A 21878-nucleotide genomic window follows, 5' to 3' on the forward strand; every position below is an offset into this window, starting at 1 on the left:
ACATGCAGAGGAGAAGGACAAATAACCCTCAGTTGGTGGCCTTATTCACCCAGTCTTGTCAGGCACCTGGTTGACAACATCCACCAGAAGGTGGATATTATAGCCAGTCAACAAAGCTCCAATTTACTAATACAAGAGGCTGAAAAGAAAAAGGAGCAATTAATGATAAAAACAATAGTATTCAATGAAACATGACAAGAACTCCTCCGCGAGAAAGGAAAAAAGGGACTGAAAACAACAGAACTCTACATTGTCACGGCAAGACTGACAATTTTACATTATTATACTACAGTCTACACTAGTAAAGAAAAGGTCCCTCTTAGAAGGTGCAGGTCTTTATAAATTGCAAGACCAGAGACTCTCCCAAAGCACTAGTGTGTCCAGGCTAGTAAGCTGCAGAGGATTGCCTCTGTTAGGCCTAAAGGACCACCTTTCTGCACGCAGCAGAGATTAACATTCATCAAAACTTTCACTGAAACCTTCTATCAAAGCAAACCATCATTAACAAATGAATTTTAAAGTCATACAGGAAAAATGACCCACATAAGTTAGTTTCAAGTAAATATCCAGAGTGCGTACTGTACAGGTTATTTAAATCTTTGCTGTCTTCAGCAAAGCAGTTTGTTCTGTAAGCTGCATGACTACTTCAATGTAAAAAAAAAAAAACCAGTCACGTGAAAGATATAAAAAAAAATCAGGAAATAAAATAAGGAACAACAGTACACTGCTACACATGTAAATGTTGTATAGAAAAACACAAGGGGAGATAACCAGTACTAAACTACCTAAAAAAGGATGATGGTCACAATACAGTTAAAGAAAGAAAGGTTTGCTTACCCATCCCAAGGATCAGGGCTCACCAAATTCTCCAAGAGGAAGGATCTCTTCCAGGAGATCCCTGCCTTATAGCAGCCACCCCATACATTACATTAGCCCATACCTTAGGGAGGGGTGGAACCAGGTTCCAGCCCTTCTGGTTGCACAGGTGAATTGCTTTCACCTGTGCTCCCAGGGCTGGCTGTGTCCCTTCAGCAGGTGCTCAATCATTGGTTCAGGCTGTGATTTAGCCATTCCCATACAACACTGACAATCCTGAAAGAAATTGTAATTTAGATTTTTTTGTTGTTGTTTTAGCATTGCAGACTGCTTTTAAGACCTCATGATCACTTCAGCAGATGCAAACAAAGTGATAGGATAAGGTTGGAAGTTATTATATTTGGTAAGAAAAGGAGTAGATAAGTATTAAAGAATTCCATACAAAGAAAGAAGTCTCTATTAAAAAAGAGAAATCATAAAGACACTAAAAATATCATGTTATTTCTAAAAACAAGTATTTCTAAATTTTCAGGGTAAATATGAAAAGCAAGCAAGCAAAAATTTTAGCCTTGCTTAGCAATTATTTCTCAGCATATAACAAGTCATGTGAGCTGCCCCAACTCATGCAAGCTAGCTTGTCATTAACACTTCCCGAAAACAGGGACAAGTCATTTGACTCATTTAGGTTGCCTAGATGCAAAATAATCCAGTTATTTACTTGGTACTGCAGTGACTGACCATGAAAATTGTAATACTGAAACTTTAATCAAAGTGGAGATATTTATCACCATGCCTGGTATGAAGAAAGATGAACTGTACTGCCTTCAAAATAGATTGGGAAACAACCTACTTTACACCTTTATTCAGCTTGACCTGATATGTATGATAGCCATCTGCCTGACAAGGAACACAGATGCACCTGGAATACAAATAAAACAGCAAATTCCATCTCCCACACCCGTCAGGTATACCTTGCATTTTTGTACAGATGATCAAGGGATAAAAAACTGGGGACAGACAAGATGATATTAAACCTTACTGATTTATTCCTTTCCTCCAAAGGGTACAGGTGAGAACAAAATGGGTAAGAAATGGGATCCACCAACAATAGTATCAAAAGCCTCAGCTTTTCTACAGATTCTAACATGTTAAATGGCAGTAAGTGATTTTCTTGCATAAACTGTTTCTGCATAAGTATAGTTGATTTTACTGGCTATGTAATGCACCAAGGGATTTAGACACGCTCATATAAATCTTATTATTTAAATACTATGTGATAACACATGATTGACTGGAGCTGTCGGAACAGACAATACTAAATGTTTTAAATTATGCTTTTAAAGGTAATCTCATACTGAGGATATAAAAATAACGTTGAAGGAAAACAAAAGAGTGTCCTGAAAGCACGGATTTACTTGCTTAGTGTATGAGAAATGCACAGCAATTCTTACAAGCACAGCACTTTAAAATGCAGAAATTGCAGAGACTGTACGTGCAGGGTCAGAAGTGCCAGAAAAGCAGGTGCTCTTTCAACACACAGCTGAGGTCTCCAAAGCTTTAAGGGGATTTGGATGCTCAATTCCAATTAACATTTCAACCTGAAGCAATTCCAGGAGCTCCACTAAAGTAGTATCTGTACAAATAAAAGTTTATGTACGTTGAGTGTATTGCTCATCATTTAGCAAGCGCGGTTTGACTGTATTTAAGCTTGATTTTCAGCAGTGCTACAGATCAATGATTCTTGCTCACATCTGCTGTCTTCAGCAGTCTCACTCATCAAGTACAAATGCTTACAATCAGGTTTTCACTGAAAGAATAGCATAAATGATCACTTCTGCAGAAGACAAAGTATGGTTTCATGTTTCATACAGGATCAGGCACCTAGATGCATTACGTTCTACAAATATGTATTCTCTTAACTACATTTCTACTACAACAACCAGCATACAGGCACTCACATGAACATTTTCAATGTCAAGTTTCAGAAAAATGCATTCTCTTTCATGCAAACCTTTCCCTGGAAACTTGAAATAAGCAGAGCTGTTACCCAATATTCTACCACAGAAATATTATCTTCTAGGGAGGACTTGGGATTTCAGGATCAAGCCTTCACAGCAGTAATATTTCACTATAAAGATTTGCTGTTAGCATTCCAGTCTTACAAGAGCCTGCTATTCAGGCAGGTTATATACGCTATTTTACAAGTAATATTTGTAAAACAGGTTCAGTGCATTTCACTAAAAGCAAGATGCTACTATGGAAATTTAAAAAAACCAACACAACAAAAACAGAGTAAAGAAACCAAAGAAGTGATCAAATAAAACAAGCAATAGGAAAATAGAATACTAAAAATTCACCAATATTCAGAAGCAAAAGTAGCAGCCAATCTTGTCAATGTGTTCAGTTTGGTTGTATTACCTGTCGACTTCCCTGCTTAGAGGAGCAGCTGCTAGTACTTCTTGAAGGAGACAACATTTTCTGGGATGCACCGAAGTTTTTTTCTTCACTCATGATTCAAGGTCATTTATTTCACATCAGCTCACTTAGAATGTCATTAAAAGGTAATCAAGCAAATGTATTGGAAGACTCCTGAGAGTAATGCAGAACTCATCCTTCACCCAAATGCATTCTAGCAGCATGATCTGCATCCCATAGAAATTCCTAAAATGAAAAAAAATAGAAAAAAAAAATGCCAAATTTATACGACACAATCTTTTACTGCCATCCCATAGAACAAATCACAAAATCATAATATAGCCTCTGGTAATGCAAGTTGACAACATTACTGTACACTACTAGAAATTAACACAAAAGTCACTTCATGATAAATTTTCTATTATCAAATAGGACTAGCAAGAATTGCATGATAGTATAGTTAGTATTTATGCAGAAGACAAAGTACAGTATCAAGCATCATTTTTAAGACTTAAATTCATAATCCAGTGACAAAAAGAAGTCTAATAAAGACATGCAGAATACACTAAATATACAAAAAAAGATCAAACGTTCTTGAAATGAGGAGAAAGCATCTAATCAAATGTCTTGCAAAAAGAATGCTGAGTAACTAAAAAACATTTTTCCAAGTTGTTTGATAATTTAAACAAGTAAGCATGGCTTCAGATTGTAAGGAAAAAGCAACATATGATGCAAGCAATACACAGAAGTAGAGAGCTATGCAGAGCTGTTCATGACCACTGTTACCTGGAATCAAAAAGTTGTAGCTATTTTCACATCACCCATCTAACTCTGTGACGGGAAGAACAACCAGCAGTCTGTTTAATAACAGTGCTGTTTGCAGCATATGCAAATAAAACCCAAGCCAGAAACTCCTATAATGGATTTCCAGTGTGGGCAAGAGTTGTCGTGGTAACAGCACTTTTTTTTTTTTCAAACAGAACAGAGGACATAACAAAAGGGTAATGCTTTACAAAACTTGGGGTGGTAAAGGAGCTTTGTGAATTGTCTCTCACTTAAGATTTTATTGTCTTGGGCAAGGAATTTGCATATGAGGAATAGTGCAAAACCATCACTGAGGAAAGCAAGACATTTCCGCAGGTAAGTGAAAATGAATTTCCAAAATAAGGAGGCATTACTTCACAACTCACCTGCCTGCCTGCACTGTGAGAAAAGCCCTGAACTAAGCTCACTCGTTGTTGAGTTATCCATTCATTTTTTCTTGAAGAGTCACAAAAACCTATTCAGAGAGAAGCAGTATTTTAAGATCCCTAGCAAAATATTTTCTGTTTTAAAAATCCTACTTTGTCTTAAGAACAAACAAGCAAAAAAATCATGACAAACCGGTGCTGCATTTAAGACAGCAAGAACACTATGTTGGAGTTAACTGTGCTCCTGAGTGCTGTAGTCTGGTGTCCAACTTCTGAACAAAGACATTTTTCAGCCTACAGTGCCTCTTCTGCAATACAGTTTGCTGTCACAGTTCAGCCAAGTTACTCTCTTTTTAGCTGGTCACTCTCTTAGCATTTATTTTATCCATTTAGAAATACTCAATTACCCCTAGAGCAAATCTATTCAAAGTAACAAACCACAGAATCATTAAGGTTGGAAAAGATCAGTATGATCATTTAGTCCAACTGTCAAGCCATCCCCACCATGCCCACTAACCATATTCCCCAGTGCCACATCTATATGTTTCTTGAACACTTCCAATGACAATGACTCCACCACCTCTCTGGGCAGCCCGTGCCAGTGAGAAAAAAACTTTCTGAGAAGAATTTGTTTCCAATATCTAACCTGAACCACCCCCCATCCCGCCCCCCAGCGCAACCTAAGGCCATTCCCTCTCACCCTATCACTGCTACCTGGGAGAAGAGCCTGACACCCACCTTGCCACAACCTCCTTTCAGGTAGTTGTAGAGTGCTATATGGTCTCCCCTGAGCCTTCTCTTCTCCAGATTTGAGGTGTGGCCTCGAGTACTGTAGAAATAATCCCCAGTTTCCAAAAATCAGGTGAGAAAGCAAGTTCCGCTAAGTCTGTTTCACAAAGCCAATGAGCATGATGTAAGAACCTAAGAGAAACAGAACAGCACAAAAATGTGGTAACAAGACCTGATTTGGGCCTTGCACACAAGTTTTGCACTGAAATTACTGCTGAGACTAGGAAGCATGTGCTTTGGAGAAGGTATGGACTCTTCTGTGTGGCATTTCACCAAGGACTAGTACTTCTAAAAGGTTTAAACCATTGAGTAAGCATAAAGCATATCTTTATTAATTAGTTTCAAGATGCATTTAGTAAAACAGTTTAATGGAATATCAAGGCCAGGCTGGATGTGGCTCTGGGCAGCCTGGTCTAGTAGTCAGCAACCCTGCACATAGCAGGAGGGTTGAAACTCGATGATCATTGTGGTCCTTTTCAACCCAGGCCTTTCTATGATTCTATGATCTCGATTTACGAGTGGAGATCAAACACTCATGATAGGAATTTAAAAAAGCTTTTTGTAAACCCATAGTTCACATATCCCCTCAAAATTGCCACACAGAAAGAGTTTAACTACTGTTCAATGCTTATTCAGACAGCTATGTTGTCCTCTTCACTGTTCCATGTCTAAAATGACTAAAGTGTTCAATATAGCACCTGGTTTTCATTGTTCACTACCTGGCATTTTGGCAGAGATTGGCAGAGTTGATAAGAAACAGGCTCTAATTTGTGGCAAAACGTGTTTATCGTCATCAGTACCTCGTGAGCATATCCCCAGGATATGCCAGATTACAAGATGCCCTTTGCTCATCTGAACACAGCACAGTAGTTGTTACACCCTCAAAGCTTCAGATAATGGAAAAACAAATGGAGGGCTCACCAATGTTAATACAAAAAGAAGCTGTGTCATCAGAAGAATCACAGAATCACAGAATTGTAGGGGATGGATGGGACCTCTAGAGATCATTTAGTGCAACCCGCTGCCAATGCAGACTCCCTAGACCAGGTTGCACAGGTAGGCATCCAGGTGGGTTTAGAATATTTCTATCATCATTTTTTTTCCTGTGGAATCTACAAAAAATAAAGGTGTGGCTACATTTGTATTTCAGAATAGATCAGAAGAACACTTACTCTTCAAATCGTCTCATCACCACCTCTGATCATATTTTGGGTTAATCTGCAGGACAGTCTTGGAGTATGGACACCAAATTCCTTTTGGAAAAACTACAGCAGAAGATGTGCTCCAGGAATGCATCCAGTGATGGCAGCACTTCATCCATGGCACCAGGCTCAAGCTCATCCTGACTAGTTCTATCTCAGTGCCAATGTGGAGTACTCGCCATAACTGACTCACTTGAAAAGGCCCACTTTTACTGCACTGCTCTGCTCACTAACGTTGATATAGTCTAGACATAGACTTTGGGCACTCAGCCAAGCACTTCAGTTCTCCTTTGCCAAAATCATTTGTCTTTTTGTAATCAGAGAGAGATAGGCACGTTTCTAGAATTCAAATGAGTTGAAAGTGACTCAGCCACCTAACCTGGGGTGCTTAAGCAAAGGGTGGGATACAGGTAGGATAAATCTGACAGAGAATGCCTGAAGTATTTTGAGAGCACTTCCAAAATAGGGCTTTCCAATTTTCTTGTATTCCTACAAATTAATTTACTACATGGACCCAAGAAAAGGCTTTTTTTTTTTTTTTTTTACTTGCCCCAAAGAAGGCAAGAATGATGTGTGCCATTTGCCCAAGATCTTATTAATATTTTATTAATGTTTCAGAGTAATTTAAATGATTACCTTGAGAATTCCAAATTTGAACCTGAAACTATACATGAATACTGAACATGACCCCAGTCCATCTGTCAGAACTGCTGTGTCCTCCAGTAACTGCTTTGTGTTCCTTTTTTAAAATTGCCTTGCAGCTCAGAAAGAAAAAAAGAAGACATGGCTGCCCTTCAACAATAACCATCTCAGTACTTCCAGAAAGGTGTAAAAACACTGATCCTGCATCCCAAACAGACTCATATTCTGGCTGCCAGTAGCAATGACTGAGCCTTTCTAGAGTGACTCATATTTTACATTACCTGGAGGACTGAAGGCTACAAAGGTACATGAGCAATTAAGACTTTAAAGCAGGCATAACAACCAGGATTATGCAAACTAAGCTAAAATTGCAGCAGACTCTCACGGTTTGAGGTCATCACGATCCATTTACTTCAGGTTCACTGTTTTCTACTCCTCCCCATGCCACAGAATGACTTTGGAACTAATGATGCTTGTTCCCACTGTTCCTCTGTAGCACACAGTACCAGCTACTTTGGTCTATTCCAAAAAGACAAATCAGAAGTGCAAGGCTGAGGCAAATTCAAATACATTTAGGACAGGAATTTTCACAAGCACTAAGTATTGGCCTAATTCTTCTCTACTGAGTCAACAGCAGCAAAAGTAGGCCAAGGCTACTCCTGCAAATGACCTCAGCAGGTGCAGTTTAAAGAACTAAGAAAAGAGAGAGTCAAATATTATTTATAGCTACTGTAGCTTAAACCCATAAACAGCACTCACCTCTATTTATTATCTGCTTCTAGGAGCCTTATCGTTCAAAATCCATTAAGGCAGATGTAGACATATGAGAATATGTATAACAGGAAGACTTGAAGAATGTAAGTGTACTGTCCTATGCTGTCCTCACTGTCCTCAAATCTTTCAAACTGCACTGGTTCAAAATGGCTTCTCAGCATCATAACTCATTTCCAGCAATTCTCAAAGCAATAAGCCTACAGCAAAATCCCACTTCTCACAAAAGAAGAAAGGCAGAAATTTATAAAATTCTGGAAATCTGCAGTACTAAATCAACATTATGCAATTATTTTTGTTATGGCTTTAGAAGAAAAAGACTTACAGTTTGAAAGACTTGAATCAGCATCAGAAGAACACTGCAGAGAAAAATGGAGCAGCAAAACTGGAAGTGTATATCTCATACTATAACTGTAGATAATATAGATTTTGTGGATAGAAGAATAAGAACAATAGAAAGTCTGATGAAAGCCACGTGGACACAGCAAATCCACAGAAATCCAAGTCAGAGTTGCAAGCAACACAATGACTTGCACTGAATTAAAAAAGAATCCACACTGAAACCTTTGCTCTGTATCTGTTATTAAATTATTAGGTTACATTCACTCATGTCCACTTGGATAAAGAAAGCAACAGTCCTTTCCAAGCAGTGCTTTCATGGCTTTCTCTGTCACACTTCAAATTGTCAGCTTTAATCTATCCAGCAATCTCATTTGGCTCAAAAACAAAAAGAAGGAATTATATATAGGCTACAGATATGCCCTGTACAGCTACTGCAAATGTCTTTTTCAGGAAGGTATTTGCTATCCCTGAATTACTGTAACATTCATACTGTTGAAAGACACAGCACACATATATATGTATATTTAGATACATATATATGGATATATATGCACAGATATATATACATATATCATAGATATCTATATCTATACATATATATCTATGATACATATATATATCTATACATATATATATATATATGGCTATTTCCTTTAGAGAAAGAAAACTTGCAGATATAAGGTAGTTAAAAAGAAAGAAGTTATTAAAACTATCTTTGAAAGCAACAATTCAAACAACTTAAGTAAAGTAGCAGTAAAAGGAAGCTTTGGAGACCCTCCCTCAGTTAGGTGCTGTCCTAGATGCCATCCAAATCACAGCCTCTTGAGCAGACACTTTCATTGGCCATAGACATATACTATCCTCTGAGGTATTCTGTGATGCAAAGAAACAGTTAGCTCCATCTTGCTTACTTCCTTAAGGAGGCTACTGTAGTAAGTAATTAAATCATACTAATTCAATGGCCCAAGAGAGGAAAATTTATTTCAAACAAAACCATCCTACCTGTGTAATCAAAAGAGACACTGGGTGGGAAAGGGAGAAAACCAGACCAACAACAAACATACTGCATTTAACATTGGATTACTTTTCATGTATAATATTCATCACTTAGTGAAAGAACATCCTGCATGTTCCAAGCATAAAGAAAACAAATAAAAACAACAGCAACAAAATCATCAAAAAACCCCAAACTCAACCTCCTGGAAACAATCCACTACCATGTATGCCAGGTAAGACACCAAAGAAGAACACGCTTCAACGTCAGGTCTAGTCAAGCTTTCCCAAAGCAAAGCAAGTACCTGCAGTTTCACTACCCCTGGGGGCAAATAATTCAGTGCCTGATATTAGAAAGACCTTATATAAATGTAGAAGTAGGTCAATATGCACCTAAAAAGTAAGTATATATAAAAATATCACCTTTCCATCATATCTACCGTTGAAAATGACTTTAATACTGCCTGTGACATGATTAATTTTAAATGTCTAATTTTGACACTGTTACCCTTCTCCCTAAGGAGATGAGAGAGATTGCATTTGTGTGAAACTTACTGTATACGTATTCTAGACAGATATGATAAAAAAGTCTTTGTGATGAGTTACACAAAATATGTATTAGCAATGGCAGCATTATTATGTTAATTGGTTAGCTGTCATACCACCTTTTCAACCCAGCTTCTAATCACAGTCGAGAATGTGACTGCATTTGCAAATACAGCTGACCTAGCTCACAGGCACGTCCTAAATAATTAATTCCTCATCTTCCCCCGCCCCTTTTGGAGGGAGCCTTGCCCAGGGCCGGGCTGGCAGCTCTGTGCTCCTTAGCACAGGTTGCCCAAAGGAATGGGGTCCCACATGCCCCCTTCCAGCTCCAAGTACAGCTCACACACATGACCGAGATGCCACAAGCCTGGGGACCGCAGGAGCCACTCTGTGATGCTGGAACAGACGGGTCCACAGTCTCCCTGTCAGGAAAGTAAAAGCTACTGAGCTGTGATCAAACGCTATGCTGCGAGCACACGCACTGCACAGAGCAGTGCTAATGAGCGCTGGGGGGGCTGTCAACCTCAAGTAATAGAGAAGCAGTGAGACTCTTCACGATGGAAATGCTATTCATCCAGAGAAGGTTTCATGAGCCCATAGACAAAGGATGATGAGGGAATAGGAGAGAGAAAAAGGCTTTCTGTTTTCAGTAGGAAAAAGAGCAGGCATACAGTAACGTTTCACAGTCTGTACTAAATCTTTGGAAAAGACCACCTGCTAATGGTCTCAGGGCTGATAAGAGTGGAAACGCTTCCCATCAGAGCTTTCACACAAGCATGGTTGCCTCTCATTTTACTGTTATCTCTTGCTATTTAAAGCTTTGCTTTACTCACTGAAACAAAGATATTCCACTATTTCTCAAGGCTTATTCAAAAACAAAACATAAAACTCAACACTCGTTGATAAAACGTTACTGAAATACGCACTGTTTTCTTAGATTCAGTTCTGATAGGCACAGTGTTCTGGAAGTCGGAGCCTTCTTGTGGAAACAGCTGTCAGTCTGCCAGCACGTAGTAACTCAAAATCTTATGACAACGCTGTCTGTACAGAAGGAAGAATACATTACTTTTCAGTGAAATCACTGAAGGCATCCATATAATTCTGTACCAGGCTGTCTCTTTATGACCGATAAGCTGCATAATGCTGTCAATGCATAAATCTACCAAGGCTGACATCACACAATATGTTTTTTTAAACCAGCTGACTTAGTTGGTTTAACTATGGAGAAGCAAACTCCAGTCACCCGTGGTTTCGTGTAGAACAGCAATTAGGACTACTGGAAGAAGAGTTTCTGCAGCCCAAGAACTATTCTAACAGAGGCCTGAAGGAGGATGTCACAGAGTACGTATGAACAACAAACACAACCCAGAGATCCTCTAATCTCATGCAGAAAGTTACATGCTTTCCTACATGAGTAGCAGAACCTAACACGCCTCCTCTGTTGTTCGATGTGGTGGTTAAATTCTCACACCTCAGCATCATATACTTTCAAAAGAAGCTTTCAGTATTTCTGTCCTTGCAGATATCTTTTTTTTCCCATGATACTGTCATGTATGTTTAGTGTATGTCACAACTTCTAAGTGAAAAAAAAGTTGCAAGGGAAACAACGCTTCATTCTGAGAACATTCAGTGTTTCTCCTTTCTAAGCAGGCCTATTTGCTGAAAAAATTAATCCCATTAACTTTAATGACCATGGCAACAAGATTCAGTTCTTGCCCAGATACAGACACTTTTGTATGCACACTTGTATGCACATTTCTTGATCAGTTTAGCATAATTTTACAAATTGCTGCAGATAGAGCTTTTAAAGCTTATGTATAGATTAGGCCTTTACAGATGGTCTTTCATCTTAAGATTGCTTGAAACATCAAAGGAGATGTGCAGTATTTTGACAAAAGAACAGGCTTGGTAAGTGCACCAATGTTTACCTTCTCTAACATTTTAGTTTGAGGGCCACTAACTTCCCTACATGATGCTTCTGAACACAGCAATTTGTAAACGAACTTTGGCACTTTAGAGAAGTGTTGCAAGAAACAATTAACATTTAGAAGGTATACTGAGGATAATTAGTGCTACAAGTGCAAGGATTGATGCTGTTAGTGCCAAGAAGGAAGAGCTTGTTAACTCCGGCCTTTTGATGAAAAAAAAACCTGCAAACATAAAGCATATACAGAAATGTCTTTCTTTCAAATCAACATTAAATGTATAAAGGCTTGGGATGGATCTACTCCAGGACGAATTGAATGATGCCTATGACTGTCCTTTTGCTTGGAAACACATCGTGTACACATATGCAGATACAAGAACAGTGAGAAGCAGCTGCTGACTGAATCATTCTCTTGGAAGACATGTATACCACCGTTTGTCTTAATATATGAGTCATTATTATACAGTTCGTCATTCATATACATGACCGTAACAAACACCTTCACAGTGGGAGCCAGGAAAGAGGCTCCACAGATCGGGTTTTCTGCAACACTATCCTTGTGGCATGGAATAAAGATGAACTGAAAGAGACCTAGAAGGAGATGTGAGATACATGATTACATGTAGTGTTTTGTGCCCAAATGAAGAAAACCAGGGGAAAGAATCAATTGCAACAGCTGGGTTAGCAGGAAATGATGCAGGCAAGAGATGAAGGCCTCCAACTAAGTTAACAGGCTATGTCCTGCACAAGAAAGGGACCATAAAATGGATCTTTTCCCCACCTAGAACAATATAAGCCCCTGCAACCACTGCTACCTCCTCCTCCAGTTCACAGGCACTGAAGACAGACCTGAATCCTGCTAGGGCTACTTTAAAGGCCTGACTCAAACAGAGCTGGCAGGAAAACTTTTAAACTTGATAAAGAAGAAAGTGAACCCAAAGCTTCAGAAGCAGAAGCCATGCTAGGGAAGAACAAGTGGCTCATTTCAGTAAGTGCTTTCATGTCAGTACTTGCACAAAGCTGCAACAGAACAAAATCTAAGAGCAAGTTAGGAGATTGATCAAAAAGAGAAGCTTCAATTAAAAAATAGAAAATTGAGAATAATTTAATGTTATCACAGACAATCCAGCAGGAAGATGTATGGAGTTCTAATGCACTGAACTTTTTTATACCGTTCAACTACAGTATAGCATCACAATGTAGAATATGACATCCCTCCAGTAATAATGCTCATAGTTAATACACATCTGCTGAGGACGATCATAGCTCTCAACAGTAGCTCAGTGCTCCCCCACTGATTCCTTAAAGTTTAAATTCATACACACTATGAAAAAGATCAAATCAGCTTAAGATATTCTTGCTCCCAAGCAATTTGTCTCTGTCCTTTTACTGGAGATAAGTAACTTCCCCTTCAGAAAAAAAAAAGAAAAATTAGTTAACAAATAAAATCATAGGAGCCTTCCATAATGAATGTCAGTACACAGCGCACATACTTTGCTCAGTTGGCTAAAATGCAGGCATGGTAACCACCAGCCTGTAGGCAGCAATGAGAAACTGGAAGCAGTATTATTTTCAACTGATTCAGACAGATCTGGAAAAGACACTGTGCCCCAAATCTTACATTTAGATTCAGGTTGCTGCAACCTACTGACATTCTATTTGAATTTAATTAAAAATGAAGGAAGTTCCATGCACAAATAAGTTTCAGCTACAATCCCATTCTCAAGCATTTTCAGAGGTGTAAAAGATTGGAGTTTTTAATTAGGATGCCTCAGCAACATGAAAGAATAAATAACTTACAAGGAACTTGATGTGAGCTTAGTGAAAGGATGCTAAAGCTTAACAATCCATATTAATTACTTCTCATGAGTATAGCCATTTTTTTCACTGCAGTTCCAGTCACTAACCAGGATACAGAGACAGCAAACGACAACATGAAGATTTTTATAAGGTAGACTAGCATCGTGGCTGCTTCACAGCATTTTTGACATTGGTTATACTCAAACTATGGCTGAACAACTAGGATTTTACTTATAGACTATAAAGAAAAGCAATGAACAGAAGTGTTTACAAACAAGGCAGGCTCCCCTTAAACTTCCTCACTGTAGAAAGGTGCCACCAGCACTGTTCTTCACCTCCTATCTCTCCATACTCTCTTCCCAAACTCTCATCCTTTTTGCATTTGCTTCTAAAATGCTGGCAGTTGTTACTGGCTTTTCTAATCATCGTGGCTTACAACACTAAAATAAATGACACCTGTGCTTAGTTATGAGTGGCACAGCATGAAGTGCATCCTGACACTTAAGACATTTTCCACAAGTCTTTGTATAATGGACTTAATGAATTTTTGAACATGAGAATAAAGAAGCAATTTCCTACAGGAAGGAAGGAAGGAGCTGAAATACTTTTTTTTTTTTAATTATCTATCAAGTAGTAAAACATGCAGTATCAGGAAATACGATATTGAGAGTTGTTTTCTTAACAGACAGCAGTCATGCCCTCTTTATTCAGGCTGACCTGCATATTTTTTCCTTACCTGTGCTCAATATTCATCTTCCATTGATTATTTTCTACACCCTTTTCAGCAAGCAATACTTTTAGGTTAAAACATCTGAGAAACCTCACCCAAGCACATCTTTCTATTACAAAATAGAGACTGCAAAAAGAAGGAAAACACTTTTACAAAACCTATGCCATAAAATACTTTTGACAAAGCTGTATTTTCAAAGGCTCTTGTGATTGAAAGTATATGCATAGTTTTTGTCAAGTCTTGACCACAAGACTTAAACTTTGCTGAGCCTAAAGCACCTTCATAACTCACTTTTATTTCTAGAAGAGTATCTATGTCCTACACACAGTAACACGCAGTGTCAACACAACACTTAAAAATGAATTATTTTGTTCCATACATTTCATTGTGAAAAGGAAAAAACTAAATGAGTTTCAGAAGTGAAGAGCTGGAGGAGGAATGTGAAAAAAATACTGTGAATGGCTACCTGAGTTGAGAGAATTGTAACACTTCTTCCATAGGAAATCTATATGTTCATTTTTGAGACCACATCACAAACCTGCTCCCATAACTTAGCTCACACAGTTACATGGAACGTAAAGACAATTGTAGGCATTACCAATGGCAGTTGAAAGTATTACTTTAGGAGAAGTTACATCAGCAGTAACTGCAGTTTTCTGGTCCTTCATTCTGTATTCAAAAATAATAAAGTAAGTCAATTGCCTGTTCCAGCTGCAAACAAGGAGGTGGCTGGAGCCCGTGGTCCCACAGTCCCTGTTCCAGGCTGTCATCCTCAGACACGAGGAGTCACCAGCCCCCTGATGCCCCTCATTGGAATGATTCTTTCAGGATGGAAAACTTGCACCAACCTGGAGAACCACAAGGCAGTTGTTGTTGAAATCATTTCTACATTGTTCCCAGAGTGAGACGACTGAAAGACTGCTCTCTGTTCTCCATAATTTTACAATATCAATAAGGCAGATGAATACTGAAGGTGTTCATTACTTCATATTAGCAACCAAACTATAAAGTAAAACGGTGACAAAGCAAGTAGGATCTCCTGTAACATTCCAGTATCATTTGCAACCCCTGGAGACAAGATTTTAAGAATAAATCACTTAATAAGCTGAGTGGTTCTCATACTTTTACAAGATGACAAAAGCCAAGACAGAGTAAAGCGCAACATAACGTTCCTTAAGCACCTGATCTTGTATTCTGTCTCTTTGTTTTGATAAACTGTATGAATATACTCTCGGAACAGCATGCCAGTTTATTTAGGAAGCTCACAAATCACATTTCAAGTAATTTACATTTACATAAAGTATCCCAAAAGTTATTGAATTACTTGGATTTAAAGGATTCCTATCTCTCTCTTTTATGTTTCTCTCCATTCAGCACCATTATGATTTCGAAGATTTTGAAAGTAGGACAAACGAGAACCACATGCCAGGCTCTAAATAGCATCCAGAAAAAGCTGACTGCATCTTCATGCTTCCCAAAACATCCACTCTGAAGTACAGTTCATTTAGACTGGCTCAAAGCAGCATTAAACTTTCACACTTCACATTTTGCTTTCACCATGAATGACAATATTCCCAGCCATACAAAGTCCTATCTAGTACCAATCTACTCAAAAGTTTAGTACCATTCCTGAATACTGAATATAAATTTGCTTTTCTCCCTGTGGTGCCCACCAGCTCATTTTGAAAAGCCTGTCATCTTTCCTTGCAGTTTGTTCATACAATTCCGGTATACAGCATTTGGAATAATTAGAGCTTCCAGTAAATGCTGTGATGCATTGGTTTGGCTCCCTTATGCAGAGAGATCTTAGTAATTTTGCCTGGGGACACAACAGACTGCTTGAACCAGAGCTTACGTCTGCTGTGAATTTGTTCGTACAGCTCCATCTCTCTCCACCTTTCTCCTTGCCCCACTTCCTGCACCCGGAATACCTCTCTAGAGATAGGCCAGGACATGGAAAAAGTGTGAGGTCGTTAGAAGTTAAAACCAGCAGCTTAACCACCTTACATGGCAAATTTAAGAGGCTTAAACTCACCAAGTGCAGGAGTTGTCAAGTTGGATGTTATGCATTAAGCATGGGAAACTAAATACATGTGACAAATGCATTTCTTTCCATGTGAATTTGATGATTCTCAGCTAATGTACCCAAATTAAGTCATGCATCAGTTATGTCTGAACAGCAAAATGACAATTAACATTAGGTACATAATCAACCATAGGCTTTTTTTTTTCTTTAAAAAAAGTACAGAACTGATTCCAGGGATGCTGCAAGCTTGATTTTTCTTCAGCTGAGCAAGTATTGATCAATTACTTGAGCATCACCCACTTAGAATAATCAGTCAGCACATCTACATGCATGGAAACAAGATATTTTACAGGTAGCAATTTAAATAAACCACTTGACAATGAACAGCTCAAACTAGGTTGCCAGTTTATCCAGCACTACAAGCAGCCTTCCATTTGACCTTCCTGTAACATACAGGATCAGGACTTGTTCACAACTGTAAACAGGGGAAAAAAATAAAGTCAGCAATGCTGTTTTTTTACAATGATTTCAGAGTACTCTGAAACACAAGTGCAGAAATATTTGTGACAAGTAAAATATTCTTTACAAAAGAAGGTCCATCTTCTTTCCCCTGCACTTGGTGATAAGCTGCTCTGCTTCACAGCAGCTAAACAAGTAAAAAACTTGCTGTGGATGCTTTGTGTGATCTCAGATATAGCTACCCCAACTAACAAGAATGTTGTTCTCAGACTTTAGCCCAGTGACAGGAATTTTACCGGCTAAAACTCAGTTGTGACAGTAGCAGCCTGCTCCCACAAGGCTGAAGGGCAATTAAAGGTCACCGTCTGTAAGATTACACGGACCACACAGAGCATATCTGGATGTTGAGACTGAAGGCATCCTGCTTTGAGTCACTGCAGACTGAACAGAGCTGGGACTTCACTCCACGCACTCATCACTTGTGCTTTCACAGCTGGTCACACAATCCTAGGCCTGAGAGAATGGGGTGGGCCCCATCCTTCCCCGACTGAATGCACCTCTAACAGCTTTATTCCACTTGTAAGAACATTTCCAGCCACGGTACATTCCACAGCAGATCACACAATTCTTTCTTCAGGCATAAAGCTGCTTTATTACCAACTATATTAACATTTATATACATGCTTTCTAAACGTGCAAGTACAGGAATGCCATCATTTAGTTAAAGTGTCACTGATCTTTTTTTAAATTAAGTTTTCTTAGTGAGTAGATTTTTTTTTCCTATGACTATGCCTTTCTTTCGAACACATACATCACATGGAACATACTGAGGCCAGACTTCTGGGCTGTAAGTTAAATACCAAGTGATGCATAGTTACACAACTGTAAAAATAAAATTGATCTTCTCACAGATGAAGAGATGAATAGCACAAGTGGAGCAGAAGTTTCATCCCCACTCAAGCTGGAATCCTGCAGAAGGAAGTTGTCCTTATCCCTTGGGACCCACTGTTAGAAGGGCCCCCAACTGATCTCCATAGCTCACAAAGATCCCACTTCAAAACCTTTGGAGGCATTCTTCAGATTAGATTTTTCTTGCCAGTTGTAAGTTTGAGGTGCTAAGAGAAAGCCCAAGTTATTCAAACTTGTCTAAACAGATGCATACTAAGGAACTTTCACTCATATTTATATTAGCTATAACTGAGGTATTTATATGCTCCTGCATCAGGACTTCAGAGAAAAGACTATCAGAAGAAATGGACAATCACTGACACTGAGTTGCATTTTAGTCCTAATGGAGGGTTTTAACTCTAAGCAAATCCAAGACAAGACTAGTATAAATGAAATGCCCTTAAAAAGAAGATTTTAGCTCGCTTATGTTTCACAAAAGCCTATAATCAGTTCCTAATTTGAATGTATGTGTAACGTATTTTAAAGCAGAAATAGAAAAAGTACAATATATGACTTGAAGTGCAAAAATACAAAGTTGTAAGAACCTCTTACCACTCCTTTCTTTATTTCCCTATATTTCCCTAAGGCCTCCTGTCACCATCCTTCACACTTTTCAGCCAGGATGCCGCCCACGTTTACCACCACCATGTAGAAATGACTCCTATCAAAGTGTAGAGCTACTTTTGTTCTGAAATACCCATTTCTGCTACAGCACACTTCAACCCAGTGACAGTGTTTTGGTGCACTGACAATGTGAAAGATACCTGGGATTTAGGAATGCTGCGTGTTTCTTCTTTTGACAATATAATTTTGAACAATATTTTTCATGTTGTTCAAAAGCCTTCTGTCTGAAATATAACTCCAGAAAGAAATAAAAACTTAACTAAGCATAACCAAAAAACAGTGAGAGATTGCAAGCATTTCAGTGGGCAGGAAGAGAACGGCCTCGAGTAAAAAAAGTAGTTTCTCATAGCAAAAGCCTTGAGCCAGACATCTCATCCTCATCAAGTGTGATTTAATGATACGGTGTGAAGCTAATTCACTGTGGGCTTTCTTTGTTTGCACGTGTGTTTGTTTTTCCTTTCATTTCATCAGCTAACTTCATTATTGCAGTTGTTACAGCTCATTAACTGCTCTTTTTTTCCCCCTTGGTGTTCCAGGATTTTCTTCCTTGTATTGTATTTTGATATACACTTTTTTTTTTATTATTTAAAACAGATGACCTTAATTTTTCAAGCTGAACTTTTGCCCATAGAAACGATGTACACCACCGTTGTAAAGCAACCTATTTATGCCAAACATATGCAGCAAAGTCAGTCCCTACAGTTGAAACATATTTAGGTTCAGGTATGCCACCAAGTAAGGTACGTACTTGGAACAGAAACTGCAGTTTCTACAAACTTGGAGAAAAAAAAAAATTAAATACAGCCTTTTTTACATAAGTCATCCTTTATCAGATAAAGATTACAGAAAGGGTCCAAAACATAAGCAGATGTTTTGTAACTCTTCAGGATAAGGACTGATGCCCATTCCTCACAGCATCTGCTACTGACCAGTGCCAGAGATAAGTACAGAAAAACCCCAGAGCACACTCACAGCGGCAGTTCCTGCCCTGTTTGCCAGCACTTCTTTCATCAAGGCATTTGCAGGTACACGGTAGGTAGAAATCTCCTAAGAATACAAGTGTCTGCTGCAGGGGAAGATGCTGAATCATGCCCTCAACAGCTGTTACTGAGTTACAACCAGCTATTCTAAGTGTTTGGTTTAAACAAAAAAACACCAAACAACCACAAACCGCATGTGATATTCTTACAGATGAAGTATTAACTGCACCTAAGCCAAGCAGAACAAATACCCATCTAAAGTAGAGCATGAATCACGCTTAGGGAAGCATAATTTCACATTTAAAAGATTTGCAAAAGATTTGGAATTTCCAGTCATGGAGTCTACAAATTCTTGGATGCATCAAATTTGGGATAAGAAGCCTGCTTCTTTAGAACAGCCCATGGAGAAAGCTAAGAAGATAATTAACTGCAGGAATAAAACCATCAGTTTTATTTAGCCAGATAACCACAGCCCTGATTCATCACTGCTTGCATCCCCTTGCCTTCTCTTCAATCTCAATGGGTGAAATAAAAACAAATACGCATTTTGTCAAGGGTTTATTTCAAAGAAAGCCAAACAAACAAGAAAATTCATAACCACTTAGAAATAGATGCTCACACTTCTATGGCTATACAGCAAAGATATAACATGAACAAAATTCTTTAGTAGTCTGCTGAAGAAAAATCCCTCACCACTTTCTAACGTTTTTACGTTTACTTAAACAGAATAAGTGAGCAAGTGAACTCATTAATACCAAAACAAAAGCATAAGTAAGCCAACTGTACTCATTAATACCTTTTCCAAATTACAACACTACCAGATCATATATCCAGAGTTTGACCAGCTTGATTCAACTCTTCAGTAGTTACTGCTTTTAAAACATGTTATTGGAAATAAATTACCGTCTCATTGTTATTTAGACTGTGGCAGTCAGAGGTTTTGCATATTTTATGACCCGTTGTCTTTCTCATTAAAAAAACAGGAAGGAAGAAGGCAGGCATCCCCTGCTTCTCAGAAGACAGGGGAAGGCTGTCACCCCCAGATGATGAGAAAAAATAGAAATACTGAAATTCTACTTGCTTCCGGACAGCCGGAAAGATTAAAAAAAACCCAATCTTGTCAAAATGTTCTTTGACCTTGAGATCTGATTGCTGAAGTTATGATACAGTGCTTGACGACAGTATACTAAACATCATCTAAATTGAAAAAAGCAAAATAAAACAGAATATTCCAAAAGGAAAGATTTTATATGGACTCTACCCATGAGATCAGGAAGAGCTGCTAATCACAGAGTCATAGAATATCCCAGGTTGGAAGGGACACATAAGGATAATCAAGTCCAACTCACCTATAGTAAGGAGATTTAAGCACAGGCTTAAAGTAAGCACATTCATAAGGGTCTTCTCAACCAGGCCCTCTTTGGGATCCACTGCTTGCTTCTAAAACGGAAAATTCTCTGGCACTTATGGATTTTTGCCATGACTCATTTTTAGCCCACTGGAATCCTAGGAGTTCATGCATTTGGCATCAGGAGCAGTCTGGAAAGTTAAAGAACTTTTATATAACAGCATCTTCAGATAATACATGATGCGTGGTCTCATGGGCTGCGTGTTGCTCACTGAAAAGTGGAAAGCTGAATTGGAACTAAAAAAAACCTGCTTGTTTTTCACCTACAAAACAAAATATTACCAGCAAACTGAAGGGGAATAAGTTCCACAACCTTTATGCTTCCAAAGCAGAACTAGAAAAAATCCACAGAACACCACTGGTTCTGTGAAGCAATTCTCTGCATATTGCAACTTTTTAATTGAACATAAAATGACTTTCAGGATTTATCCAATTTCCATGCCAATGCAGCTCAACATAGATAATGCACAGGATACCATCTTCGTCATCTTATTAAAAATGCAAGTTAAGAATCCAACTGGACACAGACACGTGTTTGTTTTATCACGTGTTTTTTTTTTTATGGGTAGAGAGGAACAATCCTATTAGTGTGCTCCGCTGTGCTTTTGCATCCCCGTTTGGTTAGAACATGCTCAACTTAGTCAGAAGTTTACTAGCTATGAAAAATCATCTTACAGGTATAGAAAAGTTGAAGATTTGTGCTACTCCCATGATAAAAAAAATCCACTGAACATTCCTGTTCTGAAATTCAGCAGCACGTCTCCCTTCATACAGTGAAGAACCAGTAGTTTCCTTAAGGGTCGTAATACCTGAGTCAAAGAATGCTTTTTCCCCAACAGTTTTCCTGAATCAAATACTTTCACCCAGAAGTTGTTGACAAAAAACTGAATTGTATTACAGGCAAAGCTGTCAATTACTGTGTCTTAGAGCACCTTTTACCTTGCAAAATACATTTGCTGTTTGGATCACTTTTGTCCAATGACAATAACAATAAAAGCAACAAGTAGGGAATTGCATGTCATTCATTAAACATAAAACTGCACTAACAATTTCAGCCTCTGGAGGCAAAGGTAAAACCTGGAGTTAGATCTGCATTCAAAGGAACAGTGCACTTTTTGAAGTCCTCCTTATCCTTATGAGCCACAATTCAATTTCTATTATGTATCTCAATTACACTGAGCTTTTTCACTCTAAACACGGTCAGCACCACTGTCTTTTGACTATTACTGTAGCTGACAGCATCATTTTTTTAGTTAACATGACATTAAGG

At 38.5% G+C, this 21878-nt stretch overlaps 1 protein-coding gene across 19 annotated transcripts in view; it reads right to left on the reverse strand.

The window, feature by feature from the left end:
- OSBPL3 (oxysterol binding protein like 3) overlaps window positions 1–21878 on the reverse strand; it is a 90055-nt gene that overhangs the window by 45388 nt on the left and 22789 nt on the right. For 5 of the 19 annotated variants that reach the window (XM_040696621.2, XM_040696622.2, XM_015281830.4 and 2 more), the window contains exons 3-6: window positions 10633–10747; window positions 5160–5342; window positions 4422–4510; window positions 3235–3477 (exon numbers count right to left, since the gene is read on the reverse strand). In XM_040696621.2, the coding sequence (XP_040552555.1) occupies window positions 3235–3327 (93 nt within the window). In that variant the 5' untranslated portion in view covers window positions 3328–3477; window positions 4422–4510; window positions 5160–5342; window positions 10633–10747. Of the gene's footprint in view, window positions 1–3234; window positions 3478–4421; window positions 4511–5159; window positions 5343–6382; window positions 7792–7813; window positions 8123–10632; window positions 10748–14169; window positions 14833–20549; window positions 20740–21878 lie in introns of those variants that run through there. The other 14 variants (XM_015281834.4, XM_015281837.4, XM_015281835.4 and 11 more) reach the window with 10 other exon arrangements.

This window comes from Gallus gallus, chromosome 2 (genome assembly GCF_016699485.2).
Source record: "Gallus gallus isolate bGalGal1 chromosome 2, bGalGal1.mat.broiler.GRCg7b, whole genome shotgun sequence".
In the NCBI taxonomy this organism is placed as follows: domain Eukaryota; kingdom Metazoa; phylum Chordata; class Aves; order Galliformes; family Phasianidae; genus Gallus; species Gallus gallus.